We start from the raw sequence: 26,613 nt of genomic DNA on the forward strand, positions 1-26,613 counted from the left end.
TGTCCCCGACTGAAACTCAGCAGCCCTGAAGCAGCCTCCCCTCCCCCGGGGCTACACGCGGCGACCAATCGCCCCCAGCTGCAGGAGGGCCCCTCCCCGCATGCGCAGTAGCCGTCGAACCCCTCCTCCCACCCGAGAGCTTCCGAACCCTTCCGAAGCCCCCATCGGGGCACGCATGCGCGCTGGGCAGCGGGCAGTCTTCCCGACGTCCTTCTATACCCCCCCCTCTGGCTCCCCGCGGATCCCGCTCCCCCTCCAGGGGCTTCCAGCGCGCATGTGCGGTTGCCAGGGCGGCCGGCTGCGGTGAAGGTTTAAAATCGGCGGGGCATGCGCAGCGCCGGTTCTGGCTCTGGCGAGGGGGACGCCACATTGGATCGGCGCGGGGAGCGCTCCGGGCAGCGCCGGGCCGGTACGGTGCTCGCCACGCCGGGCCGCATGCCGCTGCTCCCGGCCCGCGCGTAGCGCCGTTCCTGGCCCGGCGCGCTGAGACGAGCGGCTGCGCGGTGAGCGGGCGGCGGCGGCTCGGCGCTCTGGCCGGGCCGTGAGGGTCGGAGGCGGGCGGGCGTGGATGGATCCCCGCGTGGCCTGGATCCAGCCCGAGCAGAAAGGCCCCGCGAATGCGCTCTGGATGCAGATCTGGGAGACCTCGCAGGGCGTGGGGGGCCGCGGCGGCGGGGCCGCCTTCCCGCACTACCTCTGCCTCAACTCCCCGGCGTTGGACTCGGCCGCCGCCTCCTCACCGCCCCGCGGACACGGCTGCGCCCGGCTCGGGGCGCCCGGCGGCGGCTGCTGCTCCTCGTCCTCGCCGCCGTCGCCCTCGCCGTCCCCTCCGGCGCTGCTGACCGGACTCGTGCCCGCCGCCGGCCCCGCGGCGGTGGTGAACGGCGGCGGCGAGGGAGGGCGGCGGCTGCAGAAGTCGCCCTCGGTGTCTTCGTCGTCCTCCTGCTCGTCCGTGGAGTCCGGCACCGAGAGCCCCGGCTTCTCCTCGTCGGGGTCGTGCGGCGGCGGCGGCGGCTCCTCCTCTTCCTCCTGTGGCCCCCGGGCGCCGGTGGCTCCTCCTGGGCTGCCGGGCGGCGGCGCCGGGCCCGGGGAGTTCTTCAACTTCCACGAGAGCGGCAAAGCGAACGGCGCGCACGGGCACCACCCGGCCCCACACCTCTCCCGCAGCCCGCACCCTCCGCCGCCGGCTTCTCCCCAGCAGCACCAGTACCACCCGGGCCGCAGGAAAAGAGAGAACAAGGCCAGCACCTATGGCATGAATTACCTGCTCTCCGGCAGCCGCGGCGTGGCCGTCGCCGCCTCCCCGCGTCAGCCGCCCCAGCCCGCGCTGCAGAGCCCCGGCACCCCCTGGAAGAGCAGGAAGTACAGCCCGGGCGTGCAGGGGTGAGCGGCTGCGGGTGGCTGGGGGAATGGGGGTCGGGCTGCGGGCACGGAGCTCTTGGAGCACCCCGTGGCTGCGCCGAGGGGAGGTGCAGGGCACAGCAGGATGGGCCTCCTGCCGTTCTGAGCTGAGAAGTATCTAAGGGCTCCTGCAGAAATGTGTGGAAGTGCAGGGGTGGTGTTCCAGAGGTCCTGTGCTCGGCTTGGAAGGGTTTTGTTCAGGTCGGAGGAGATCAAAGGAAAACCTTGTGGTAATTTTTAAATGCCCGTTCTTAGGCTGGAAAAGGCTGGATGCTTGGAAGTGTGTTAAGAACAGCGATCTGGAGGGAAGTGCCCAGCTCTGGCTGAAATAAGTGTCAAAGTCAGCGTGGACTTGATACGTTTTTGAGGGATATACTCTCTCTAAACTGAAACCTTGGCTCCCAAAACAGTGAGAACACTTTGTATAAAGGTTGTCCTTCTCTGTGGCCGTTACTTTCTTGTAGAAATGGCTAGTTGGAAAGGCAGAGTTTATTCAGATGGTTTTATTGGAGTTTGACTGGAGTTTAGTGAGGCACCTCTGGGGCACACCATGAGATGTCTTCCAGCTGTCAAACTTCACTCAGCGAAAGGATAACATTGCTTTCTAAATTTAAGGTTATCGTAGAGAGAAAGTGCTTGCTACATTGAGTGACTGGAGGGGATTTCTCATGGCATTTTGAAAATATTTTCTTTGAACTTAGGAAATCCAAAGCTCTTGGACATGTGTGATTGAAGGCTCTGCGTAACTGTAGAAGGAAATAGATAACAGGGTGTGCTGGAGAAATTTCAGTGAGAGCTTTACTTGAAGGATGGTGTGGGTGCTGTCAGACATTGGGTGCTCTGAAGTTGTTCTGAGTGTTAAAGATGCTTTTAGAGATCATTTTTTGCAAGCCATAGCCTGTCCTGACAGAAGTCAAGATCTGACTGTTCCTTCTAATCCAGAAATGATGCTGAAAGGGAAAGTTCCTGGCGGGAAGTGAAGATGTATGTATAAAATTCTAATAGTATATCTAATGTAGTAAAAGATTTTTTTCTATTTCCACAGATATGCAGTGGAATGCTTAGTCAACATCTTAATTTGTATGTGTGAGGCAAGTTAGCATCAGTGATGAAACTTCTCATGGAAGCAGATGAGCAGAGTTATAGCAGACATGCAAATCCAGGCACTACAAGTTCTGTTCTCTAGCTATTAGGGTGGCACCATTTATGCTAATCAAGCACTTATCTTTTGTCTTCTGGACTTATATTGTTTAGCCAAGCTTCATTTGATCTGTTCAGTTACATAACACAAGTGTGTGAGTGAGGAGTCAATGCAAACATATTGGCTACATATAATTGACAGTGGGAGCTGGGTTGCTTCCTGTTCTAGTCAAGGATCTGTGTTAGTACAGTGAGGCCTGGTGATAGTAGGGAGTCGACAGGACAGGTAACTACAACATGTGGTCACGTAGTTCTAGATTGTCCCATGATCAGTTTGTCAAATCATTAAGCTTCACAAAAGCTTGTGTGTACGGCATGAGTGCCATAGATTTGCATGGAATAGCAGGGAACTAGTGCTAGAGGAGAGCCTGGAAGTTGAAACTGTAGGCTTATGTAAGAAGCAGTTCCTGCCTTAAGCTTAAATTTTTTCATGAAGTTCTTTGTGTTATTTGTATCACAGACCTTTAGCTAACAGAGAGGCTCTAGGTGCCTGTTTTCTGCAGTAGTGCCCGTTGTTGAGCTTTATTTTCCTGAAGCCAGGCTAGCATATTATTTGGCTATTCAAATAATGGTATCAGTGCAAAAAATATTGGAGTGCGAGCATATTCTTACAGTGGTTTCTTCTGGAACATTTATGTTACTTGCTGTCTAGCATTACTTGGAACTGTAAGCCTAGCCCTGAAGCATCGCTGGTGGTCTCTTGGCAGGCAGAGTATCTTCAGTGTGTTGAAGTGCTGTATGCTGCTGTCTAGTCAAAAAATGTGATCCCCACAATCTTGAGTTACAGGCTGATTTGGACATAAATAACAGCAGGTAGGGCTTGATTGTAGATGCTCTTGTGCTCCTACTATGCATGAATGTAACCTGGTAATGATGTAGGGCTTACTTTGCTGTGTGTATAGTCCTTTGCAAAATGTAATTTAAATGATGTAAAAAAAACAAGTGATACGCGGTAACTCAGGGTTATGTAGCCTCTCTTTTGAAGAGGCACAGAAATGCTAGGCCTTGTTCTCTTCTAGGATGCAGTGGTACTTTCGGTGAAGTGCCTGCATGCTTTGAAATAGTACTGTGCTATCTTCAGTTTCTCATTCACAGCTGGACATGATCTATAGCAATGCATGTCATTGCCATTTTTTCACATGGACCATCTTCAGTGTCTCTGTGACGGTGTGTTGGTACTTAGGAATGCTGTTTGCTGTAAAGACTGTGCTTTGCTCTGTCTTATAGCATTCCTTCTTCACCAGTGCACTCACATCTGTTGCTCTCACCACCTTCTGACAGCAGCATGCCAATCTTTGTGTTGTAAAGGAAATGAAGCCTCTCATAAAACAGTGTGAGAAAAGCCATGCTCGATTAGAGTTCATCTGAAAGTTGTGCTTTAGCTAGCTCCAGATTGACCTTTATGTTGTCTTTCTCCAGATGTTTGGAAGATAGTGAGGAGGATGAAGAAAAGCCTTATTTGTTCTAGTGCATCAGAGGAGTGATTAATTTAGCAATTAAATGCCTGGAGTTAGATTGGGAGTGCAGCTCAGAACAGAGGACAAATGGATTGATTTCAGATGCGATAAAGATAAGTGTGCTGTACTATTATTGGGTTAGCTGAAACTACTGTGACAGTTCAGAACTCCAAGTGATTTTTTGGTAGCTGAAGTACATCAAGTGGTTTTACATTAGATGTAGAATTGTATTAGATATCCTTTGTGTATCAAATTAATACCCTTTTCTATAAAATCTGTGTTTGAAACGTATCTGCAACATTTACAGAGCTGTTTTGAACTTCTCATGAATGACTGTTGCAAAGTTTGCAATGCTTGTGTGAACAGCAATATGGTAGTTTCAGTTAAGGTATAGTTAATAGTTTGAGTAGTAAAAAATCGTATCTGTGTTAATGCTTTGCTTTTTAATGTGAATGTAGCCAAGTGAATAAAGAATTGACTTTTTAGCTGTTAGGAGCCCATACTGCTTAGAACTTAGTGCAAAGTGTTCAGATCACTGCATTAGTGCTGAATACCTGACATACCAGTTGGTTTGTTACAGTGCTGTGCAGAAACAACAAAATGGCTTATTGAGGGCTGGTCTGAGTTAGGATGCACTGAAATGGTGCTAGGCCTGCACTAATAGCTTTGCTTAGCATCTGGTGCCTTGCAAAGCTGCATCCATTTCACCCCCACAGCAGTTGTCTTTAATTGTCTCTTGTTACGTTCTGTTTAGAGTGCAGAGGTATAAACGCCTCCACATTTGATGAAGCTGAAGGAGGATTCATGCTGGCACTGTCTGGCTGTGGTAGCTGATGCCCAGGAGGTGTTCTTATGCGTAAAGTAAGGTTATGATGATGCTTTCCCAGACCACTTGTTTCCACAAAGTTTCAGCAGCTGAAGGACACTGCCTACTGAAAGTCATGTTCTGAAATTCATTTCTGTAGCTGCTGGCTGTGGAGGTTCTTTCTGTATATCAACCCTGTCTTAGGTTTTTTTCACTTGTGCTAATTTTCTTCCTTTTTTTTTTTTGGTTTTATGATATACTGCTGAACTTTGGTGGAGGAATGTAACTGAATTTTGTGCAATGCAACTCCACCATTAAAAATGCTTTGTTTGGAATGTAGCACAGCTCCAAATCTGAGTTTCTAAACTCTCGCCTCTGTTGCTGTCAGGGCAGGACACTGAATATGTAGGAATGCCATGTAACAGCCTCTTCTGCAAATTCATATTCTCTTGTGCTTTGACTGAGCTGAAGAAATGCAAACTTGAGAAACTGTGAAGCCTTTTCTGTCTGCACTTGGGAGTATCCAGCACTGATAAAGGATTTGTGGGGCTCCCAAGGGTGTTTTTCTCAATTCAAGTCAGTGATGTCTTGCTATAATGACTTCTAGTAATCGGCACAGTGTTCTGTGCTTTGTCCACACTGTTAAATCATTGGTGTCTGTTACAGATAACTTTACATGGATACCTGTATTGAAAGTTTTGATAGAAGAGGCAGGCATTGCTGGCAATTCAGGATAGATTTGTTTCATTTGGCTTTAGGATTAGGGCAGAACTAGGCAGTATATACTGTAAAATGCAAGGATAAGGGCAGGAGTTAGTCACAGTAAATGTCTGGAGGGAGACTTGAGAAAGCATCAGGAAGTGGTTGAATGGATTATTGTTTTCATGCCTTGAGGTTGGTATGCAGCAGAGTTCAAGGCTGCGTCATGAGTTGTCACATGAATAGAGCGCCTAATGCTGTTTTTGCAGACAACTGAGCTGACTAAGGTGAACCTCAAAAGCTTTCCTTGCAGACTGGATGCTGAGCATAGTTAGACTGAGGTTTTCAATAGTGGAATGGAAGGAAGCAGCAGCAGATGGGACGTAGTGGAGTTTAGAGGCTGAGCTGCAATGGTATGATGTGAGAAGGGCTTACTGAAGAGGTGCTCACATGTATGTAAAGGAGAATAGGTTGTGTTTGGAGCAGTTAAATCCTAGTGTCAGCTTCATTTTACTTCTCAGGTTTGCAGGTTTTTGGCAGTCATGGTAATTGGCACTGAGGACAAACAGCTGTACCAGGTGAGACCAATAGAGGCCAGTGCCAAATGTTTGGAGAAGATTATGTCAGTGTAAGCCTGTGTTGATACTTTCTGGAGTAACTGCATATTTTAGTGATCAGTGGCTGCATTAAGTTCATAGTGGATTTTATGTAAGAATTTGATTCATCTTGAATGAGTGTGAGATTTTGGGATCAACAGTGTTCTGTGGCATGATGCTGTTCAGGCAAGTTGTGATTAAAAATCATTTTCTTTGTCTTGTCACTTGAGTTGTTAGTTGCTGCTGGTCATGTCTGTGTTAACCGGGAAGTTCAGGGGCACTTCGCATCTGACTCAATTCTACCTTTTCCTTCCCTCTTCCACCTGACTGTTGTCCACATCCTAGTCTGGAGGCAAGGAACAACTTCAGAAGTGATTATAGACATCTGCCTCCTCTGCACAGTCCTGCTGCATCTTTGGAATTCAGACAAACTAGACCTTCGTGTAATGTTTCAGTTTTCCTGTACCTCATTGCTTTCTATGTTGTTCTTTTCTGACAGTGGACTTTGTATGTTTGTGAACTGAGCATTAAACAGATGCTTTTGTGGAGTTTTTGCTAGTAGAATTTTCAGTATTGAATGCTCCATTGCATCTATGTATAGAGGTAAGGTAAATATAAAGCACAACACAGGAATATGAGAAGATTGTCTCAAATTTTGACTGATAACTCATTGTGCAGACTTTCAGTGTCCTGCAGTTCTGCAGCAGCTTATTTGAAGGTAACTGCTGCATCACATTTTTCTGCTTTACTCTGTTCCTTTTCCAGCTCACAGATGAGGATATTGAATAGTACAGGGCTCTTCAGCACTTCACTGTTGACCTTTATATAAAACCTAGGTTTCAGCAACTCTTCCATTCAGAAACTGTTTCTGTACATGAAGCTCTTCCCTTCAGTCTCACATCAGCTACCTTTCTGCAAGTTTTCATTAGGATGTGGACTTCAAATGCTACTAAGTAGGTAATAGGATTTCCTTTGTGGTTCGCTGATTCTTGCAAGTAATTCCTAGTGGTTTTCTCTGAGACACTACTTCCTTTTAAGAAAGCTGTGTTGACTTCTTGATGTAGTCATAACTATTTATGCATTGCACTGATTCTACATTTTACTAGTTAGGCTGTTACAAATGTCAGAACAAATTATTTAAAATAAAAAAGAAGGGAAGATCTTAATGTTCTCCTCATACAAATGCTTCTCCTTAGTTAATTTATCTTTTCCTAAGTGCAGGTTTATCTCATTATGCTTTTCCTCATGGTCCTTCTTAATTTTTCCTTAATCTTCAAGTCTTCTTTTTCTGCTTTACATGGCTTCAGATTTCCAGATTTTGGAATACTGTGACAAGGTCTTTTTTTCCCTGGAATCTGATGAGCAGTGCATGCTTCTGCTAAACAGCCAGTTTCTCTTCAGTATGCTTTTCAGTACCTTGTTCTCTTGGTTAAGATTCTTCATTTAAGAAACTTCCTCATTTTTATAGTCAACTGCAGTAGCGCTTCCACTCAGAAAGGGCTTTGTTGACCTGTGGAGGTATTCAATGTGTAGGGTTTGCTGCTAGTGGTACTGTGACACATACATGTGTTTTGAATTATTCTGTGTGCTGCTCAAGACTTATGTTGCATTGCTTTGCTGAAATGTTACAGTGGCTAGCACTGTGCAATAAATACCTGCTATGGGCATAATTAGTTTCTCATCACTAATGTTTCTGCTATTTCAACCTTTCTGGCTTATGTGGGATATTAATCACTTGCCATGTTTGGGCATTTGGAAAAGAACAGTATGAAGGCAGGGATTGCAGTGTTTAGTGGTTCGATTTATTGGCATAGTGTGCTTGCTGATGCAGTTCCAAGGTTTACCATATGGTAAGCTCCTTCGTTGATGCAACAAAATAATGTGGTGTTTGCTTGGTGTTGTGGTGAAGACCAGCAGCCTGTCAGGAGTAATGTACAGCTGTTCGGAAGCATGCATAGCAGATCTATTTTGTCATGCATCAACTTGGAGCTGCTAGTATATCAGTTTCTTTTCTCGTTCTTAGTATAACATAGCTCTTAGTGCAATGTAGCTTTCTCAAGGTATATCCAGTCATTAAGAAGCAAATTGATCGAGTCTTACTGAATTGATATGCCTTGAAAAACAGATTAGGTTTTAATTCTTTTTCTCTAACAAAATGCAGTCACGTTCTCTTAAGTCTGGAAGTGTGCAGCATACTTCATTTTGTTTGAAGTATAAAGCAAGCTTAGTTTCTTGAGTGCTTGAACTGCCAGATGCTCTTAAGGAGTAAAATATAATCAGCCAGAAACTCTGTCTAAAATTAGGACAGGGTCTGACTCCCAAGAATTTGGGGCAAAGGAAGCTTAGAGAGGAAATGATCTCTCTTGTGGGAAAGATGCAGTAGATCTTAAAGTGTACTCTTTATTGTAAGGATGAGAACAAATGTACTTTTTTTCCATTCCTCTGAAATTCTGTATAGCTGAGAATTTTCTTTTCTGAGTTTGCTGCCTTCCATGCAATTACAGTGCTAGAAGTAACGTGACACCAGCTTGCAGCAATACTGTGTGAATGTAGTACTATGTTTTTGTAGCTTATCTAATCTGTAAGCATAGAGTACTGTTACTTGAGCACTGATGGTAGTGAGAAAGGCTGGTAGATGAAAGTGTGGGCACCTGACAGGTATAGAGTAGTATGTGAAGAGACGAGCTGTAAGCAAATATCCTCTGTTTAGTTATAGAGCTAGTTCTGATACTTTTCTAAGTACCTTCAACCTAGATTATATTGATTAAAAAAACCCGACATCTGAGAATATACTATTGTTTCAATTGTGTATATATTGCAATGTTATCTCGACTGTAGGACTGTTTTAACAAATGAGTGCGTTTAGTTGCCTTAGTTTGGTTTCACCTGTATTTCCATTACAATACAGCTGTGTGCCGCTGTAGTTGTTGGAGTACTTCAACAGACTACTGAAATACCCGCTGTGGCTGCTGGGACTTTCACCATTTAAGCTCAAAGCGGCCAGTTCTTCAGGCACACTTATTGGTCGTTACTTCACTGAAAACCTACTTTGTTGATTGCAAACATTCTTTCAATAAAGCTTCTCTTGAAATGCTCTTTCCTATGCAGTGCTAATATTGCACACATGCTGTAACTGGCATCTGTTCTTCTATAAGGATTCTTGGCTGTTTCTTTTGACTTCTCATTTAGAAAAATACTCTTTTAAATAAGTGAAGAATATATTTTAAATAACAAGTTAAATGTAAATGGTGTGGTCATGTGTAGGTCTGATAGTAAGTGTGTGCTTAATAGCTCAGGCATGAAAAGAATATGCTTACCTGAGGGAGGATGTCTGTAGCTTTTCATTCAGTTTCTAGTTTGTTGATGCAGTTTATGATTTTTGTTTCATTACCTTGAGGTAATGAATGTCAGGTACAGTAAAATGATGGCAAGGTAAATGATCTTTCATAGAAACCTCCCTTTAAAGAGAGGCATTACAAAAATCTGAGGACGTATCTTCTCAGTCTTATTTTCACCTGAAGATTAGAAGTGTATCTTTGCTTGTCCTGAAATGGTAAAAAGGATAAATTTTTGGCAATCAAGGTGTATGTTCGACTGTAAGCAGCAGATGCTTACTGTGCAGTAATGGCAACACTGAGTGGTTAGGTTCCTCCTTGATGTTACCATAATGGAGATAGTGTAGCAGGTGCAAGTAGCCACTCTTCTGCATCCCTGTTGTTTTAATCCCTTTCACTCTCCACTTGCAGAGCTGTTACATTTTACCAGCGAAGTTAAGTTCCATGAATCATAATCAGCAAGAGTGGTAGTTACAGGGTGGGATGCTATTGGAGCCTAAACTTTAAGAAGCCAGGAGATGAAAACTGACTTTTTTTTTCTAGCTCCCTTTAACATATAGCACATGTTATAACATGTAGGTACCTCAGGTGCTGTAAATGGAAATTTTCTTCTTGGTTCCCAAAACTGTATGTAGTACTTGAGGTGGGACCTCACCAGTGCTGAGCACAGAGGCAGGATTACTTCCCTAATCCTGCTCGTTACACCATTCCTAATATAGGCCAGGATGCCGTTGGCCTTCTTGGCCACCTGGGCACACTGCTGGCTCATATTCAGCTGACTGTCCATCAGCACACCATGGTCCCTTTCCATCAGGCAGCTTTCCAACCACTCCTCCCCAGCCTTGTAGTGTTGCCTGGGGTTGTTGTGACCAAAATGCAGGACCTGACACTTGACCCTATTGAAACTCATATTGTTATGAAGATCAGAGGGGCTGTGTGGGCAAAATACTTATCTGGAGTCTATCCATATATCGACTACATGAATATCATGTTGTGGTTTGTTTTCATACACCAGATAATTCCCTCAGCTAGTGCAGAGCTTTCTCAGGGATTGATCCTGAGTAGCATGCAGCATCTGGCTCTATGTATAGCAGAGCTACTTTTTATGTAGCTGGTATTCCAGTAATCTTGAGCAGAGAGGTTTAGAAAATACCAACTATGGTAATACTTAAAACTGAAATATTTTTTTAAACCTGAGGAACATCTCTATGAAGAAGCCAAAAGAAGTGACAAAGGTTGAAATGTTTGAGAATGCTGTGTTAAGGTGAAGTGTTGTCATACGCTGACTAAAGATGGCATTGATGCTTATGCAGAAAGAATTAGGCTGTGTTGGTGACCTACTCTGAGAAATAGAAACAGTTGAAATCAGTAAAATCTGGAAGGTTAGTTGGATGGTTAAGGATTGAGGCTGTTGGTCATTTGAACAGAGGCTCACTGAGGCATCACAGTCTATGTGTACTTTGTATTTTTTCTGACCTCACTAACAAACTCCAGGCTGCTGCTGAAAGCTGACAGTATAGTGCACTGTGTTTAGGATTGAGAGTCCCATTCTTCACTACTGCAGAATGGCTCCAATGAACACACTTTCTTCAGCAGTGTCTGGGAGTGGCTGAATCTGGCTGATATTGTAACACAACTGATTTGTGTGAGTAAACACAAAGGAGCTAGTGCAAGCCTTAATGAAGATGTGTGTGACAGTTACCTTCAGTTCCTTGAAGGATATGTATTAATCTTTACATGTGTGGTCAGGGTGATAATGGGGCTATTGGTTTATTTTTTGGAAGAACATTTGAGGTTTACTTTTGAGAGCTTTAAAAAAAGTCATAGGTTTGCTGAACTTACAGGCTAACTGCTTAGAAGTAACCAAAGGAAAGAATAAATTATTCACATAATAATAATGAAGGAAGACTATTGGTAGAATTACTTAAGACTTGGTTGCTTGATATATTCACAAATACCTGTAGGGAAGAAATTAATGAGAAAAGAGCAGAGCACTAAGTAGAAAGCCAGAGCTGACTGCAGACGGTTGCAGTGGGAGTTTATTATTCATTAGACTACCGAATTGCAGATGAAATTAAATGCTGGTAAATAATGAGACACAAATATGAAGAAAAGTAAATAAAAGGCATGTGCCAAGTGAGTGGACAATTTGTGGTAATTGTTCAGAAAAAATCTCTAAGCACCTTCAGAACAATTTCTAAAGAGTAGCTTTGTGCTCAGAGATCCTGAAATAGCAGTTAGTAGTAATGGACAATAAAATAAGCTTGTAATGGGCAATAAAATAAATGTGCCATGGAGTAAGTGGTGTGTAACTGGTCACCTGCCAAAAACATGGTGCAACTGAAAATGAGGTGAATAAGCAGCAATCAAACTTTGAACCTACTCCTGTGAAAGGACAGAAGAACAATGAGGATTGTTAGCTTGGGAAAAAAAGCTTGTGGATAGGGATGAGTGAATGTGAACTTTGTGTCTGCAAAATATTGTTTGCAGATCTGCTGCCAGTAGTCACATTTTGTCTCAAGAAAAAGAGCACCAAATAAAATAATTCACAGACAACAGTTTAAAGTAAAGCACATGTTTACTATGGTGCATATTTAACTTGTCATTAGAATATTGTAAGTGACAAAAGCACAAATGGACTAAAAAGACATGGAGAAATCCAGAAGTCTTTTGAGCTAATGCATATTTGGCATCCACTGTGAAAGTATGTCAAACTCAGGGGAGGCATAGAAGAATTGTGGCAAGGCAGTTGAATAACTGCTTTGTTTTCTCTTGCTTTCACTTTGTATCTGCCTACCACTGATTTTTATACACAGGACAAGAGGAAGCGTTTAGTTGGGCTTCACTGCTGTTAAGTGTGCTCAGTTACTTCCTTCTCTTTGGGGTGTTAGGGAATATCTGCCCTCCTAGAAATAAAATGAGTTAGTTTGAACCTCCTATCTGGCTCTGAAATTTTGGAAAGCATTCATCAGGAAGTAGAAAAATTTAGTTTGTTGACTGGAGTTAAATGTTTAGCTGTAGATCAGCAGTTTAAGAGGAAAGGCAAATGATAATTCTAAATTCGTACTCTTAAAAGAAGTGTCTTCATGCTTTACTGTTCTTGTGTTTGGAAAGGAATTCTGACACTGAAGTGTGAGCAATGGCTTCCAAGTGTGGTCTGTTGGAGGATATCCGATAGGATAGGAATTCTGTAGGAAAATGAATTAGAAAATGGTCATAGAAATACAAAACTGGAGTTCTATTAGCTGTGTAAACATTTCATTCTGGAAAGCTAAATCTATTAACTGATGGGTTGAATTTGTGTTTCTTTTAGGGCATTGTTCAGATTTCAGTACACAGGATTGCAAACTTGTTTCTTGGATTAGAGAAATTTTATAAATGCATCATTTTTTTTGCTGAAGATGCTGGTAATGTCTCATTTCAACAAATTGTTATTTAGTTTGGCATGGCTTTGTTCTTTTTCATTGAAAGCAAGCATTTATATTTGTCTTGAAATTTAAATTCATCTTAATTCTCAGTTGTCAGTGAGTGTTCTATAGTATCAGGAAAGTGTAAAATGGAAGCATTTAACACAGGTATATAAAGATCATGAGATCTCATGTAGCACTGGTATTAATGTACTTTACACTTGAGAATATATTTAACAGTCCTTACTTCATAAGTTCAGTTGGGAAGCTATTTCCTGTATGAATGAGTGGCTTGTAAATTACTTGGATTGTCAAAGAAATCCCCATTTATCAAAGTGTATGTTTTTTGTATCAAGGAATAGTCAAATGTCCCTTTTTATATAGCCTTCTGTGGATGCACAGAAGTAAGGGCCCCTCAAGAGCAAACCTATTTGAAGATGTTCATTACTTCTGTTAGATTGTTTTGTTGTGTAGGTTTCATTTTTTTTTTAAAGCAAGCAGCAACAAAATTAGAAATTGAATTCCCACTTCACTGCTGAACAAGTAAGAAGGATAGCAAATATATACTAGTGTTTTTGACCTGCTATTTTATGTTTTTAGCAGTTAGGTAACACAGTGAAAGCTGATATGTAGGTACTGCTGAGATTACCCTGTTGTGCTGCCGTGAAAATTAAGTGTATCAGCTCCCTGTCCACACCAGTCCTAGACTTTAAGCTGTCCAGCTTCCTGTTCCAAAATGTAATTTGTGACAATCATTTTTTTGTGGAAGTACTGTTGGTGTTGCTTGGATGGTGATATTAGAGAAAACCTATGGCTTTTTTTTTTCTGGGGAGAAATTTATTCCAATAATTGAATTATAACTGTAATTATACCATGTTCTCCTTTAGACTACATGAAGAAATAATTGACTTCTATGACTTCATGTCCCCTCGTCCGGAAGAAGCAGCTATGAGAAGAGAAGTGGTAAAAAGAATAGAAACGGTCATTAAGGATCTTTGGCCTACAGCTGATGTGAGTATAACTTAAGCACTGGTTTCGTGTTATGTTGTAGAGCTCAAGTCGCTTAACTCATTTTTATTTTTCTGTTTTTTAGAAGTGAACAGATAAGACTTAGTGTGGCTGACTTAAAATACTGCTAGAGCTGTGATATTTATTTTAAAAAGTAGAGAACTTAAAACCTAGATAGCAGGTTAATGGAGACTACTGACAATTTTTTCATTTTCAGAACCGTGGATGTGAAGAGTTGCCCACTTTAGGATATGCTTCCTAGAGTGAAAGCTTATTAAATGTTAAAATATTATGTATTCACAAATATTATGTAACAGGGCAGTTCTAAAAATAAACTTCCTTTTTTTTTTTTGGATTCATAAATCTGGCATTGAGGGAGTTACTTCATTTCTGTGTTAGTGGGAAAATTTGACTGGAGGTATCTTCCAGCCAAAGTTCTTTCATTTTCAAACCCTTTATCCAAAGAGCAAACCCCTTCCAAATGAAAACTGCCCAGAAGAAACTTCATACAGACTATATTGATGATGACTCTGCTACCTGTAATTGGAAGAATGATGTTACTAACAGGCGTAAAAACATTTCAGACTGATGGTTTCATAGCCTTCAAAGAGATAGACTGAGGAGTGTTGAGCTCAAGATACTGTAAATCCTACCTTCATCTTTTCCTGCAGTTTTCCTTAGCAGTGAGATTTTTCTAGATCATGGTAATGGTTATAAGTGTGGAAGTGACCCAGCCTTTTCATGGGTTGCTTCAAAGAAATAAACTTGAAAATTGTGTTGCAACAGAGGAAGAGGATTTTAATTCTCTAGGATGGAATCATGGTGAAAGCATCTGATCTGGATTGTGGATGCTTCTTCAGCATACTCCCTTCTTTCCACCTTCATCCCCAAGCTCTACCATAATTTGTCATCCTTACAGTAAAATTTAGAGTTTGTTTCTTAGGAATTGAATAATTTGATGTATTTGCTTTTAAACATAACAAATTAAAAAAAAATGCTTCCAGAAACAATCAGTAAAGCTGTCTTATGAGGGAAGAGGGCATGGGAAGGAAGGAAACTTATAGCAGCTTCTACTATTGTAGAACTGGAAATAAACAAGTAAAATAAACAAGTAAAAGGACTTCTCAAAAGTTTGTGTTTTCTGGCTTGCAGGCTGTGTAGTTGCTTTATGTGTCAAAAATACAATTTCCTGTATAGTTGCATCTATAAGAGAAAATGCATTTTTACAAGTGAAACAGTATAAAAAAGTTAAAACTTTTATATTCTGGGTTATGTCTGTAGCAGGTCCAGAACAAATCTTGAGGGAGCTAAGTGAGAATTAATGAGTGGTTTCACTGATGTGATTTTATTTTTTTTTCCTCAGGTCCAGATATTTGGCAGCTTTAGTACAGGGCTTTATCTTCCAACTAGGTATGTAAAGATTTACTTATATCAAAAGCTTGATTTCTTTTAGAGTGCTGGTAAAATTTTGAGAGGAATTCAAGCTGAAATATGTAAACTTGTCAATAAAGCATTTGATCAGTGTCCTGACCAAGGGAAGAGCCATTCAACTTAGATTTGATAAATATTTGATATACCAGTGTCAGCACCAGGTGCTTGGTGATGCTTTGGTGAAATACCTTTTCTTTCTTTGTGGTTAGTCTTTGGCATTTTGTTTTGAAGTTGCAGTGGAACTGACAAGTTTAGTACTTGCCATCTGAAGACTGTTTTTTAAATCAAGTGAGTTAGTGTAGCACAGTAATTGCAAAGTTAGAAGAGTTGTCACAGCTGGCTTTTCCCAACTCTTTGAAGAGTAGAGTGTTTTTGTGCAAGTGTTTTTTATCACTTAATGGTTCCGTACATATTGATGGTCATAAAGGTAGTGGGAAATTTGTGTAACTATCTTAAAGACTGTATTGTCTTTAAATAATGCTATCAATAAGCAGTGGGAATTTAATTTCTCTGAAGAATTACTGATACAGCATGAATAGATAAGGGACAGGATCAATCTGGGGCTTTGGAAATCTGGGGCTTTGGAAATTGTAGGGGTCAGGGAAGAAAACAGGAAGGCACTGTCGCAAGAACTTATCAGAGGATTGGAAACAAGAAGCTAGGATCAGAAAGCATGCTGACCTTTTAATGTTACTAAAGCTAACTTTGAAATCTAGGCTGTTGGAAGTTGAAAAGTGTTTATCCTGCAGGACTTGAAGCATGTAGGATGGCAGTTTTACCATTTTCTTCAGGGGACTACTGTACCTTTCACATAATGTGTCTTGTATGTGTTCTTTTCGTCTAGTGATATTGATTTAGTTGTTTTTGGGAAATGGGAGCGCCCCCCTCTACAGTTGCTGGAGCAAGCACTAAGAAAACACAATGTGGCTGAGCCATATTCCATCAAAGTACTTGATAAAGCTACAGTAAGTAACAATCTGTGGAATACTGAACAGAAAAGTTTTCAGACTCCTTATCATAACACTTGATTGAATAATCTTAAAATTAAGTCATTTGTTAAGCAACTGATGTTGACTTAAACATAATGTTTTGCTCTATTGGGGCAAGATTTTAGATGTGTATGCTTAGCAATGGTACACAGGAATTATGGTATGGTGTGCTCTCTTGGTTGTAAAGTCATATTTTATGCTCTTACTGTCAGTAAATATCTCCTGAAAGTTTGTATTTGCAAAGTGTAAAATAGGTTAACTGTATCATGTTTTTCCATGGAATTTTAAGAGGACTTGCATTTTAGTCAGGGACCAGCAACTAGGGCTACTCAGTTTGAGAAAAACTATTTGAAATCTTGTTTTAGTAGTATATTGAAGTGTTCTAAGCTTAACCACGCTTGCTGTGTAGAATTTCTTGCATCTATCTTGTGACTCTAGTGGATCAAACATTGAATGTGGTAAAAATGTACTGTGGGAATATTACATTACTGAGCAATTGTTCTCTCCAGGAAAATAAGTGGAATATCGCAAACTCATATTAGTAAGCTGCTCCCTTCTGGGGTCTCTGAAATAGAGACCCTTTAAGGTTCAGAAAGTTCTTACAGCTTTTTTTAGGAGTAGCAGCACATAGCATCTATGGTGGTCTTTGGTTTATCTGAGAGTGAGATTTCAGCTATTAGCTGTACCGGTTAGGCTTATTTTATTTTTATTCCCTCTGCTATTAATATAAAATTGAGCTATAAAAGAGATGAAAAATAAATGCTAGATCAACTTTAAATAAATGCATGAGCTGCAGTTTAGGTTATGTTTGAGATAACATGCTTTTATATACCATTTTGTGGAATACTGTCCTCAAGGCAGTGGTGTGAGACTAAACTGAGTATTCAGTAATTCTGTTGTGATGTATTGCTGCTAGGAGAAATACACTTGTTCCTGCTTTGCTTTTGTCCATTCTGGCTTTCATGTGATTGTAATGAACCAGTTCAGTTTGATAAACCAATAGGCAGCCGTTTGTTTTTTCTGCTTTACTTCTTCATCTGACAGTTTAGCAAGCTGAAAGGCACGCTGCTGGGTCAGAAATTCTTACAGGTTATGGGAGTAGAGTATCTCCTGTTAATGACTCTCATAGTCATTAAATTAAGCAAATTGAGTTGTCTTACAAAACACCTCGGGTACTGCAAATAGAGACAGATCCCTAACAGCTCTTTGGGTGTACATGAGCAATAAGTTAATGTGATCATACATGCCAGGATTTTAATCACCTCACTAAAAATTGTTCTCTGTAAGGCAAGTTAGGATTGCTGCCCTTTCTCAAGAACATGTTTCCTTGTCTTGGTAATTGTATCCATGTATGTTGAATGGCTGGAGAAGAGCACCAGTGTTGTGTTTCTGGTGATTCATAAAACCTTATGTTCATCTTCTCAGGTACCAATAATAAAACTTACTGACCAGGAGACGGAAGTGAAAGTTGACATCAGTTTTAATGTAGAAACTGGTGTGAAGGCAGCTCGATTTATCAAGGAATACATGAAGGTATCAGCTGTACAATGAATGTTATACTACTTATCAAGGATACACTAGATGCTTAGCTAAACTTTTTTGGTATGGCTTAAGACTTTTGCAAACTTACTGTTGAAGACTGTTTTCATTAATGCTAATTAAACACGGGTATTTTAATTTATTTTCTACTGTTATTTACTGAATGTTGCCTTCGTAGAAGGGCAGGCTTTTTTTGTAAGCTAGAAACTGTAAGCTTGGAAGCTGTGTTGTTACATAATTTTCTAGCAGTTGAATGCTAGTGCTTGTGTGTAGAAACCTGTATTTTGAGTGGACTTGTATAGTCATCTAGATCTGCAGGCAGATAATCTGCCCTTCTAAAGCAGGGCTGTACAAGTTTTGCTTACTTGAAATTCTAATGATGTTTAAATATGAATACAGCTTGTTAAACAATGTCTAACAACAGTTATTCTGTATGTAAGTACTTAAGATCAAGTTCCTTTTTACCCTGTGCAATGAAAGTACTGTTTAGATGAAAAGCACTGTCTAAACTAGGCTGCTAATCAGTGATGGATATAGAGATAATCCATGTTAGGAAGGAGATGGGGGGAGCGTTAAATTTACTCAGGCTACTTGATAAAGTATGAGTTTGTGTATTTGCATTTTTTGTATTTGCATGAGTTTTGGGTATATGTATGCTTCAGTTCTTCCTGAGGAAACACTTAATGATGCACTATTGAACAGCATTTTTGTATTAGATGAATCTATGTTGAGATTTAGTATTTGTTATGTTTTGGAATGTTGACAGTATCTTTGATAAGACTTATTTTGCTTTGCAGAAATATTCTTTGCTGCCTTACTTGATTTTAGTATTAAAACAGTTCCTACTTCAGAGGGACTTGAATGAAGTTTTTACTGGTGGAATTAGCTCTTATAGCCTAATTTTAATGGCAATTAGTTTCCTGCAGGTAAGCGTGTCCCTTGTTTATTTGCTTCTGTGTTCTTTAAAATATTTTGGTTTCTGTCACTGTGCCTTCTTAGGAAGGTGCTGTTTCTTTATAATCCCGTAGCAATGCATTGTTTTTTTCTGCTATAGCTCTAGATGTTTGATCATTGGCAACTCCATTAGACTACATCTGAAACCTCTTAAGATTTGTGAGTTAGAATAGATGCAGGAGACTTATGAACAGCATAGAGGTGGTACATTGCTTTCTATAACAGTTTCTGTGATGAGGATTGCACTACTTTCTTATGTCTGTTCCAGTACCTGAATGATCTATGCAATTGGTCGCTACATTGTAGACTACAGGTACTGAATGTGGAGAGTAGTTTATTTTGGTGTTTAAGAAATTAAGCAGTCAAGTTGCTTTAATTGTATATTTATTGGTTAGGCTTTAACATACTTAAAGCTGACAGATATTAAAAATTTCACAAGTCACCTAAAATATGTAGTTACTGTCAATATTTTGTGACAGTAGTATTTCTATTAATATGAAATGCATAATAGAAGGTAAAGAATTTCAGGTGGAGTAAATAGTTTTTCTGCTTCTGAAAACATTAAGCCTGATGCTTTATTTAAAAAAAGAAAAAACAACTATTACTCTGTTGCTGAAACTTGATGTGGTATGTACTTTATTACTGTTGGCTTAGAAAAAAGTTTAGAGGTGGCAAGAATTAATTCTTTTTTCATATGCTGCTGAAGTGCTGCCCCCTCTTGGTTACATAAAAATCATTTTAAGTACATGGATTAATGACTCAATTCAGACTTTTGTAGAGCCTATATTCAGCTGTTTAAATGAGAGTTCTTTGTTGTACTGTTGTAGTCTGACAGATGTTAATTTTTAATAATTAGTAACTGTTCTCTCCCAGCTGCATCCAAGAATTGATGCCAGAAGAGCGGATGAAAACCTTGGAATGCTTCTGATAGAGTTCTTTGAACTCTATGGAAGGAATTTTAACTACTTGAAAACTGGTATTAGAATAAAAAATGGAGGTGCCTATGTTGCCAAAGAAGAAATCATGAAAGTCATGACCAATGGATACAGACCATCCATGTTGTGTATTGAAGATCCTCTTCTGCCTGGTAAGACTGTACACTTTTTGCAGTACTCTAGGGCTCTGGCTCAGCTTTTAATCTCGCTCTTACTTTAGAGTCTGTTAAATGTGTTGATAAGCAGCTCAGAGGAGAGGTTTCTTGGTGGTGAAATACAGCAACTGAGATGAACTAAGGGTTAAGGAACTGAAATTTGTGAGGATTCTTAGCCTGAGTAAACTAGATTGTATACAAACAGTGCAGATAAATAATGCACTGGAAATTCGGAGATGTGTACTTAAGATTCTCTGGTAGTGGTGAAAGTAATGATGGAAAGAGATCCAGAAAATCCTGGAAGAACTACTAGTAGGGAGAACTGTTTATTTTTTTATGAGAGGAAAAAAAAGGTGTAGCTTTTCCTGCTACAGTCTGTGGTGCTATTCTACATGTAACCACATCCTTCTCTCTAAATTGGAGAGGTATGGATTTGAAAGATGGACTGTGTCTGATGGGTTAAGAACTGATTGGCTGGTTCTGTGTCTGGGTGGAGGCTGGTTGTGAGTAGTGTCCCCCAAGGGTTGGTCTTAGGACCATTGTTCTTCAACATCTTCATCAATGAATGACATAGCCAACGGAATCAAGTGCACCATTAGCAGGTTTGTGGATGACACCAAGCTGAGAGGTGCAGTTGATACATTGGAGGGAAGGAAAGCCATCCAGAGGGACCTGCACTTGCTGGAGAAGTGGGCTAATCTTTCAATCTTAATCATGGCTCTGGGCAGCCTGGTCTAGTGGTTAGTGACCCTGCCCATGGCAGGGGGGTTGAATCTAGGTGATCTTTGAGATCCTTTTCAACCCAGGCCATTCTATGATTCTGTGGTATAAGTTTATACTATATAGGAATTAAATGAACCACATAAATAAGGTACCTATTCTGTATGATGGTAGAGACTGCACGGAAGTATATGGCCATGAATGTATATCAAGGGAATGACTAGATTATAGTGTTGGTAGGGATAGTCTGGTGTGTGTAAATGGCTTCTGTGTTGTGTGGGGGCCTTCAGCAAATGTCAGTTTTAATTACGTGTCCATCTGAGAGTAAGTTAAAATACTTGGTTTCTTGAAGATTTCTTCTGATTCAGTTACATTCAGAGTAATGACTAATTTTTAAGAGCCTTAAAGTTGTCAATTACTAATACTTGGTCTGGATTTTATTTAGATTGTTGTATGTAGCTGGAATTCCAAACCAACTTTTTTACAAGATGAAATTTCGGTTAATTTGGACTCAAGCATTAGTATCTCTAGAATTTAACTGGCAGTTAACCTTTATGCTATCTCCAGTTGTGAGTAGACTGCTTATGTATAGCACATTATAAACAATAATTCAAGAAGTGAGATTTGGCTGCTTTCTAAATACTCAATGTACTGAGTGTTGATAGTTCTTTACAACAGGTTGCTAAGATGTTTTTGTCTAATCACTTCTATGTATGTAGTTCTAAGGTTGTGTCCACCATTATTCTTGTACTTGGCCAGGCCTAAGTGTGGTTTTGTGCAACTTCCATCATGTTTAGCTTTCATTCAATAGCTCTGCATCATTTGCCTGAAAATCCATTTCAGTGGCAGCATGACTACATTTCTTTGGAGTCAGAAACCTTTATCTGGTCTCCCTATCTACTGTGGACTTAAATTTCTTACACTGCACAATATTTTAATTGTGACTTACAGTTAAGCCTTGTAATTTTTTCTCCCTTTTCTCCTTAAAAGAGAGGAGAAAATTAGATGTCCAGTAGGGGCTTTCAACTGTTCCTTATAGTATAAATTTTGCAGTAGCAAACATCTGTAATTTGGAAGGAAAGTCTATAGTTACACGGTCTCAAATAGCTGGTAAGAACTATGTTTTAAGTGAGATTCTATAGACTTGAGGTTTTTTTTTTTTGTGGGAGAAAGTATTTTAACAAGGCAAATAAAAGCTCACAACTTGCAATATGTTATCCCTTTGGGCTCTAGTGATAATATCTGGTAGCTACTGTAAAGCTGCAGAACCTATCTGTTAGGACTAGGAGTAAAAGGAACAAGGAGTAAGATTTCCTAGAATGTCAAAATAGTTCATTGAATCAGATCACATGAATATAGTCCCTTTAGAGCTAAACTTAGTAACATAGTCCTATAATATCTAAAAGTACCTATCAAACGTATGTAGATAATGTTTAGGTTTGTTAATTTAGTCTTACTACTTACATTGCACTTTCCCAGGTGTTCAGTTCCTTGCCTGGTGCTTGGTTAGTTTGTGGTTATATCAGTTTAATGTAGAACTTCATGATAGTGCTGGTACTAAGAGGGAGATGGGAGGAAGTGTGTTGGTAAAGGGGAGAACACAGTTTGCTCAGATTAGGGGTTAGTACGAGTTGCTGAGGAACTTCCCTTAAAAGCCTGTTTATGCACTGTATGTACATGTTCTTAATTGTTAAGAGGAATTGTTCTGCAGCTTGGTCATAGATCTGTGAAGTTCTGGTTAAGCCTTTGAGGAAGGCCTTGGAAGATGACTGCTTAATCCAGAAATCAGACAGAAAAACAAAATAACAAAGGGATGCCGAAGTCCTTTCAACTTCTTGAGGTTACCCAGGTAGTTTAAAAAGTCCCTCTTAGGGGCATACGTGCAAGTCATGCAGTATGCTGAAAGGTGTAACTCATAGCTTTAGAGAGGGGACAGGGTTAAATTCAGTGGGATTAGTTACTTTAAGTCTTAGGCACTTTTTAATGTAAAATAATGTCTGGCTAGCAGATAAATGATGTAATCAAAGCAGTATGATACTTTGGTTCTTCCTGATTAGGGCATTACAAATTCCTAGATCTGGAAGGAATGGGCATCATTTCTGAATTTAGTGGTTTTGGTTTGAATAAGATTTTCCTGGGTGCTGCAGGGCTTCCTCTAAGCATCTTCAGGGCTGTTTATTGACTGCTGGAGGCTTATGGTTTCTGTGGTTCGAGATAAAAGACTCTAAGAAAGATGTTAAAGAGTCTACACTTGAAGTGGGAAGTCTGTTAATCTGCATTTGAGGTGTCAGACTAATCTATCTGTGATGCATCTTAAAGTGATAGGTTCTATCTGACCTTCATTAATGCCTTACTACTAGTTCAACACGTAGAATAATGTTCTAGGACAGGATAATGGGATGACAATCTTTCCCTTATTAACCACTGAAAGGGTTTTTCGTAAAATCTCTTGAAGCTACTACTGCATCAGTTTCTAAAAACAACCATTTCTTTGTTAAAACAAAGAACAGAAACTGTTGAGAAGAATTGCAGCTCATGGGGACGAAGTAGAGCAGAGTAAATTGTATTGTCCTAGGGGAGGTTTGTATGTGTTCAATTTGCCTTCCACTATCTTGTTTTGGAAAACAGAACTCTTACTGTAGGTCACAAATCTTTAATCTGTGAGTTTTTTAACACAAACCTCAAATTTATTTAGCAGATTGTTAGAGAGACTTCTGCTTCTAGTTATGAGGAGATTATCAAGGTTCACCAAGCATGTTTTTTATGCTCAGGGTGGAAATGATTTAATCTTGGCTCAGATTGGCAGCAATAAATGTAGCAAGTCAATCTAAGACTTGATGTTTCATATCTGCTGTTCTCTTCGTGAGAAAAGTGGTGGTCTTTGTTCTGTGTTACTGGATTAGTATAGTCATTCATAGAAACTCTGTATGTTAATTTTCATACCCTTTCCTTGGAAAGGTACCATTGTAAGTCAAATAACCTTCTTATTCACTTGCTATTCTGCATCTTGATATGCCACAAACATGGGAAACAAATAGCTTTGACAGCTATTAGGATTATCTGTTCTAGTCATAGTAACTTTCCAAAGGTATTCATCACAACTTTCAAAATCTGCTTTTTGTCATTAGAAGTAGTGTGTGTAAATATATGCATTTATAAAAATATGCAAATATATTGAGGGTAGCAGCTGAAAGAACCTCAATGTCAAACGTTGTGAAAAGATCAGTAGGTAGTAGGTAATACTTAAAACTAGTAGGTAATATCTTAACAAAACCAGCTCTGCTTCAGTCTTAGCTAATCGTTATACCTCTGCCTTTCCAGGCCATGTTTTTGAAACTGCTTCAGGTAATGAAAGGCTGCTTGACAGAGTGATAGTACTGATAGCTGCTGATGGACATTTTAGGTATGCTTCTTCAGGATTGAACCCTTTAATGAAAAAGAGTAAGAATGGAATTAGATTTGGAATTACACACCATTGTTATTTACTAAAGTGTCTGAGATTGAGTTCTGTGAATCTGCATAAAACCATCTGTTTGTGGTTTAACTGTTCAGTTTAGACTATGATGAAAGGATGCTCTGGTATGTAAGATGTGATGTGCTAACAAGAGTAATTTATCAGAAGTAAATTTATTCCTTAAATATTTTTTTTAGAATTCAAAACAGCAAATACATATATGTAATCTTCTGGCTGCTTTGGTTTGATGCCATCTAGATTTAGTAGGGTCACCTTCTGTACATACTTAACTGGGTACTATTTGTTGTAGCTCACAAAGCTTTGGCTTCCATACCTGCTTTTCAGATGCAGTGCCAGTCAGAAGGCCTGTGACTGTATAACTAAATAAAATTCCTTATTCAGATATTTTTATGAACAGCTGCAGAGTGTGGCAGTGTGGGAACCTAGGAATGCTATGGCATGAGCTATCCTGCCTCTTCTCAAATCTGCTTTAATGAAGATTCATACACAGCTTTGGTGGTTTAAACTATACTACCTGAGTTTGCTGTAAGTAGATTAGGGAAGGCTTGTGGTTTCTTCTGTTGGCAGAAGGGCAGAGATGAGAATAACTGTCAGAAGGAGTAACCTATAGTTAGTAGCAGTGGTGTTTTTGTTTCGGTATAGCTCCTTCCAGGATGCGCATTACATGTAGTTGTCTTAACAGCATGTTTAGCTACACTAATGTGATTTGATTGACTGCAGATACTCAATTTCTGTTATGTAAATCTAGTGGTAGTAGTGGTAGGTGCAATCACACATGTTTAGCTGCTTGTAAATACTGTTCCTGTTTCTTTAGTGCTTCTCATCTGATTTCTCTTTTGTATGTCATTAAGCGGAAACTACATTGTTGTTTTTTCTGCCCCCAGAAAATGTGTACTAAATCTGTTTTTTCTAGTATAATGTCTTTGTTCTGATGTCTTGTCTCTTGGCATACCTTGGTCTCTATGCAGTTACCTTTGGACTAAATCCTCTGGGAAAGTCTCTGCCAACCACTTAGCAGTAAAGCACTGAACTACAGCGTGCTTCTTTCCAAGGCCTGCCTCCTACTTCAGAGTAGAATCCAATTGTAAATATCTCCTTTAGAGAGGCTTTTGTAATTAAATCTGGTTTCTGCTAGATACTTCAGCAGTACATTATGTGATATGCCCATTTACTTCAGTAAGCATGAAGTCTTTCTTAATCAGGTTTTAATTAATCATATACACTATTTAAGAAATCCTGTGCTTCCAAAATGCTGTGATTCCCAAGCTGTTTTCATTAGTTACCCTTTCTTGTTCAAATGGCATTATTGTTGGGGAGTCTTGAAGGGCTACAATGTATAGTCAAGTAATGAAGCCAAGGCTGCTTCTCCTGGATGGCAAATCTTGGCCTGTTTTATCTATGATGTCTTTCTGGATCAATATACTTCAGTGAGTGAAAGTTTCCTCTCAAGTTAAATTCAGCATCGTTAGATTCAATTTCAAATGATAGACTTGATCCTTTGTGTATCAGTTTTCAAAGAGGATTTTTCACTGTAACTTGTTTGTGGGCCTTGATTTGATTTGCAATCTTAAAATAAATACTTCTAGTGGTTCATAAATTTCTAGTGTTCTCTTAACAGTTTAAGTATGATTCTGAAGGAGGGAGCCTCGTACTATAAGCAGCTTTCTGCCCACTCAGCATCTAATCTGTATTTTGGGCATGCAATTTCAGGGAAATTATTTTCAAGTGTTCTTTAAATTGAATAGGAACGGCAAACCTTCAGTGTCTGGTACCAAATATATCTACAGAAACCCCAAACGGTTTTCTGCTAGTACTGACAAGATCTTCCTGGGTGTCAAATAGGAAGACTTATGCCTGTATGTGGTTACTGATATAGAAGCTTTAGCTTATTTCTTAACTTCTGTGATTCCTCTTGTGGTGCTGGGTTTGGAAGGAGTTCGGCTCTAAATAGAATATGCATGAAGTAGGACAGCCAAGAACTACTGCTAACTTGATCAAAAGCAATGCTGTACAGACTTGTGGAATCCTACACAATAAAGATTTTGGGAAATCGGTTATCTTGTGAAGATAAACAACCCATATGGATTGGCTTATTCAGCTGTAGTTTTGAGAAGTAGAGATGATGTAAGTATACTTGGCCATTGGTTCAGTGAAGATAATATATTTGCAAAGTAAAATCTAAGCTGAGTTTGTCTTGCCAAAACTCCACTGGTAAGTGAGGTAGGTTCCTGCTTAGAGATCAACTTAAAGTTTTTTCATAGCTACATTTTGTTTCTTTTGGGCTCTAATATCAGTATTTTTCACATGCTATACTGAACGTGTAATTTTGAATATTATTCCTAAAGCTAGCACCCTTTAATGAGATGGGCACTCTTAGCTGTACCTAATATGAACAGATTGGTCTGACCAGTTTAAACAAAGTGAAGTTGTATTGTTAAGGGTTCTGAGCTTTAAGTATGAATGATTTTCTGGTAACTTTTATTAAAAAAAAATCTGATGATTGTCAC

At 39.9% G+C, this 26,613-nt stretch overlaps 1 protein-coding gene across 4 annotated transcripts in view; it reads left to right on the forward strand.

The window, feature by feature from the left end:
• Window positions 1-461: 461 nt before the first annotated feature.
• TENT4A (terminal nucleotidyltransferase 4A) overlaps window positions 462-26,613 on the forward strand; it is a 51,915-nt gene continuing 25,763 nt past the window's right edge. For all 4 annotated transcript variants that reach the window (XM_065752819.1, XM_065752820.1, XM_065752821.1 and 1 more), the window contains exons 1-7: window positions 462-1,383; window positions 13,788-13,911; window positions 15,272-15,318; window positions 16,184-16,304; window positions 17,754-17,861; window positions 18,665-18,793; window positions 19,695-19,908. In XM_065752819.1, the coding sequence (XP_065608891.1) occupies window positions 569-1,383; window positions 13,788-13,911; window positions 15,272-15,318; window positions 16,184-16,304; window positions 17,754-17,861; window positions 18,665-18,793; window positions 19,695-19,908 (1,558 nt within the window). In that variant the 5' untranslated portion in view covers window positions 462-568. The remainder of the gene's footprint in view (window positions 1,384-13,787; window positions 13,912-15,271; window positions 15,319-16,183; window positions 16,305-17,753; window positions 17,862-18,664; window positions 18,794-19,694; window positions 19,909-26,613) is intronic.

The sequence above is a fragment of the Cyrtonyx montezumae genome, unplaced genomic scaffold, assembly GCF_038088225.1.
Source record: "Cyrtonyx montezumae isolate F1298 unplaced genomic scaffold, pur_monq_1.0 scaffold_8, whole genome shotgun sequence".
In the NCBI taxonomy this organism is placed as follows: domain Eukaryota; kingdom Metazoa; phylum Chordata; class Aves; order Galliformes; family Odontophoridae; genus Cyrtonyx; species Cyrtonyx montezumae.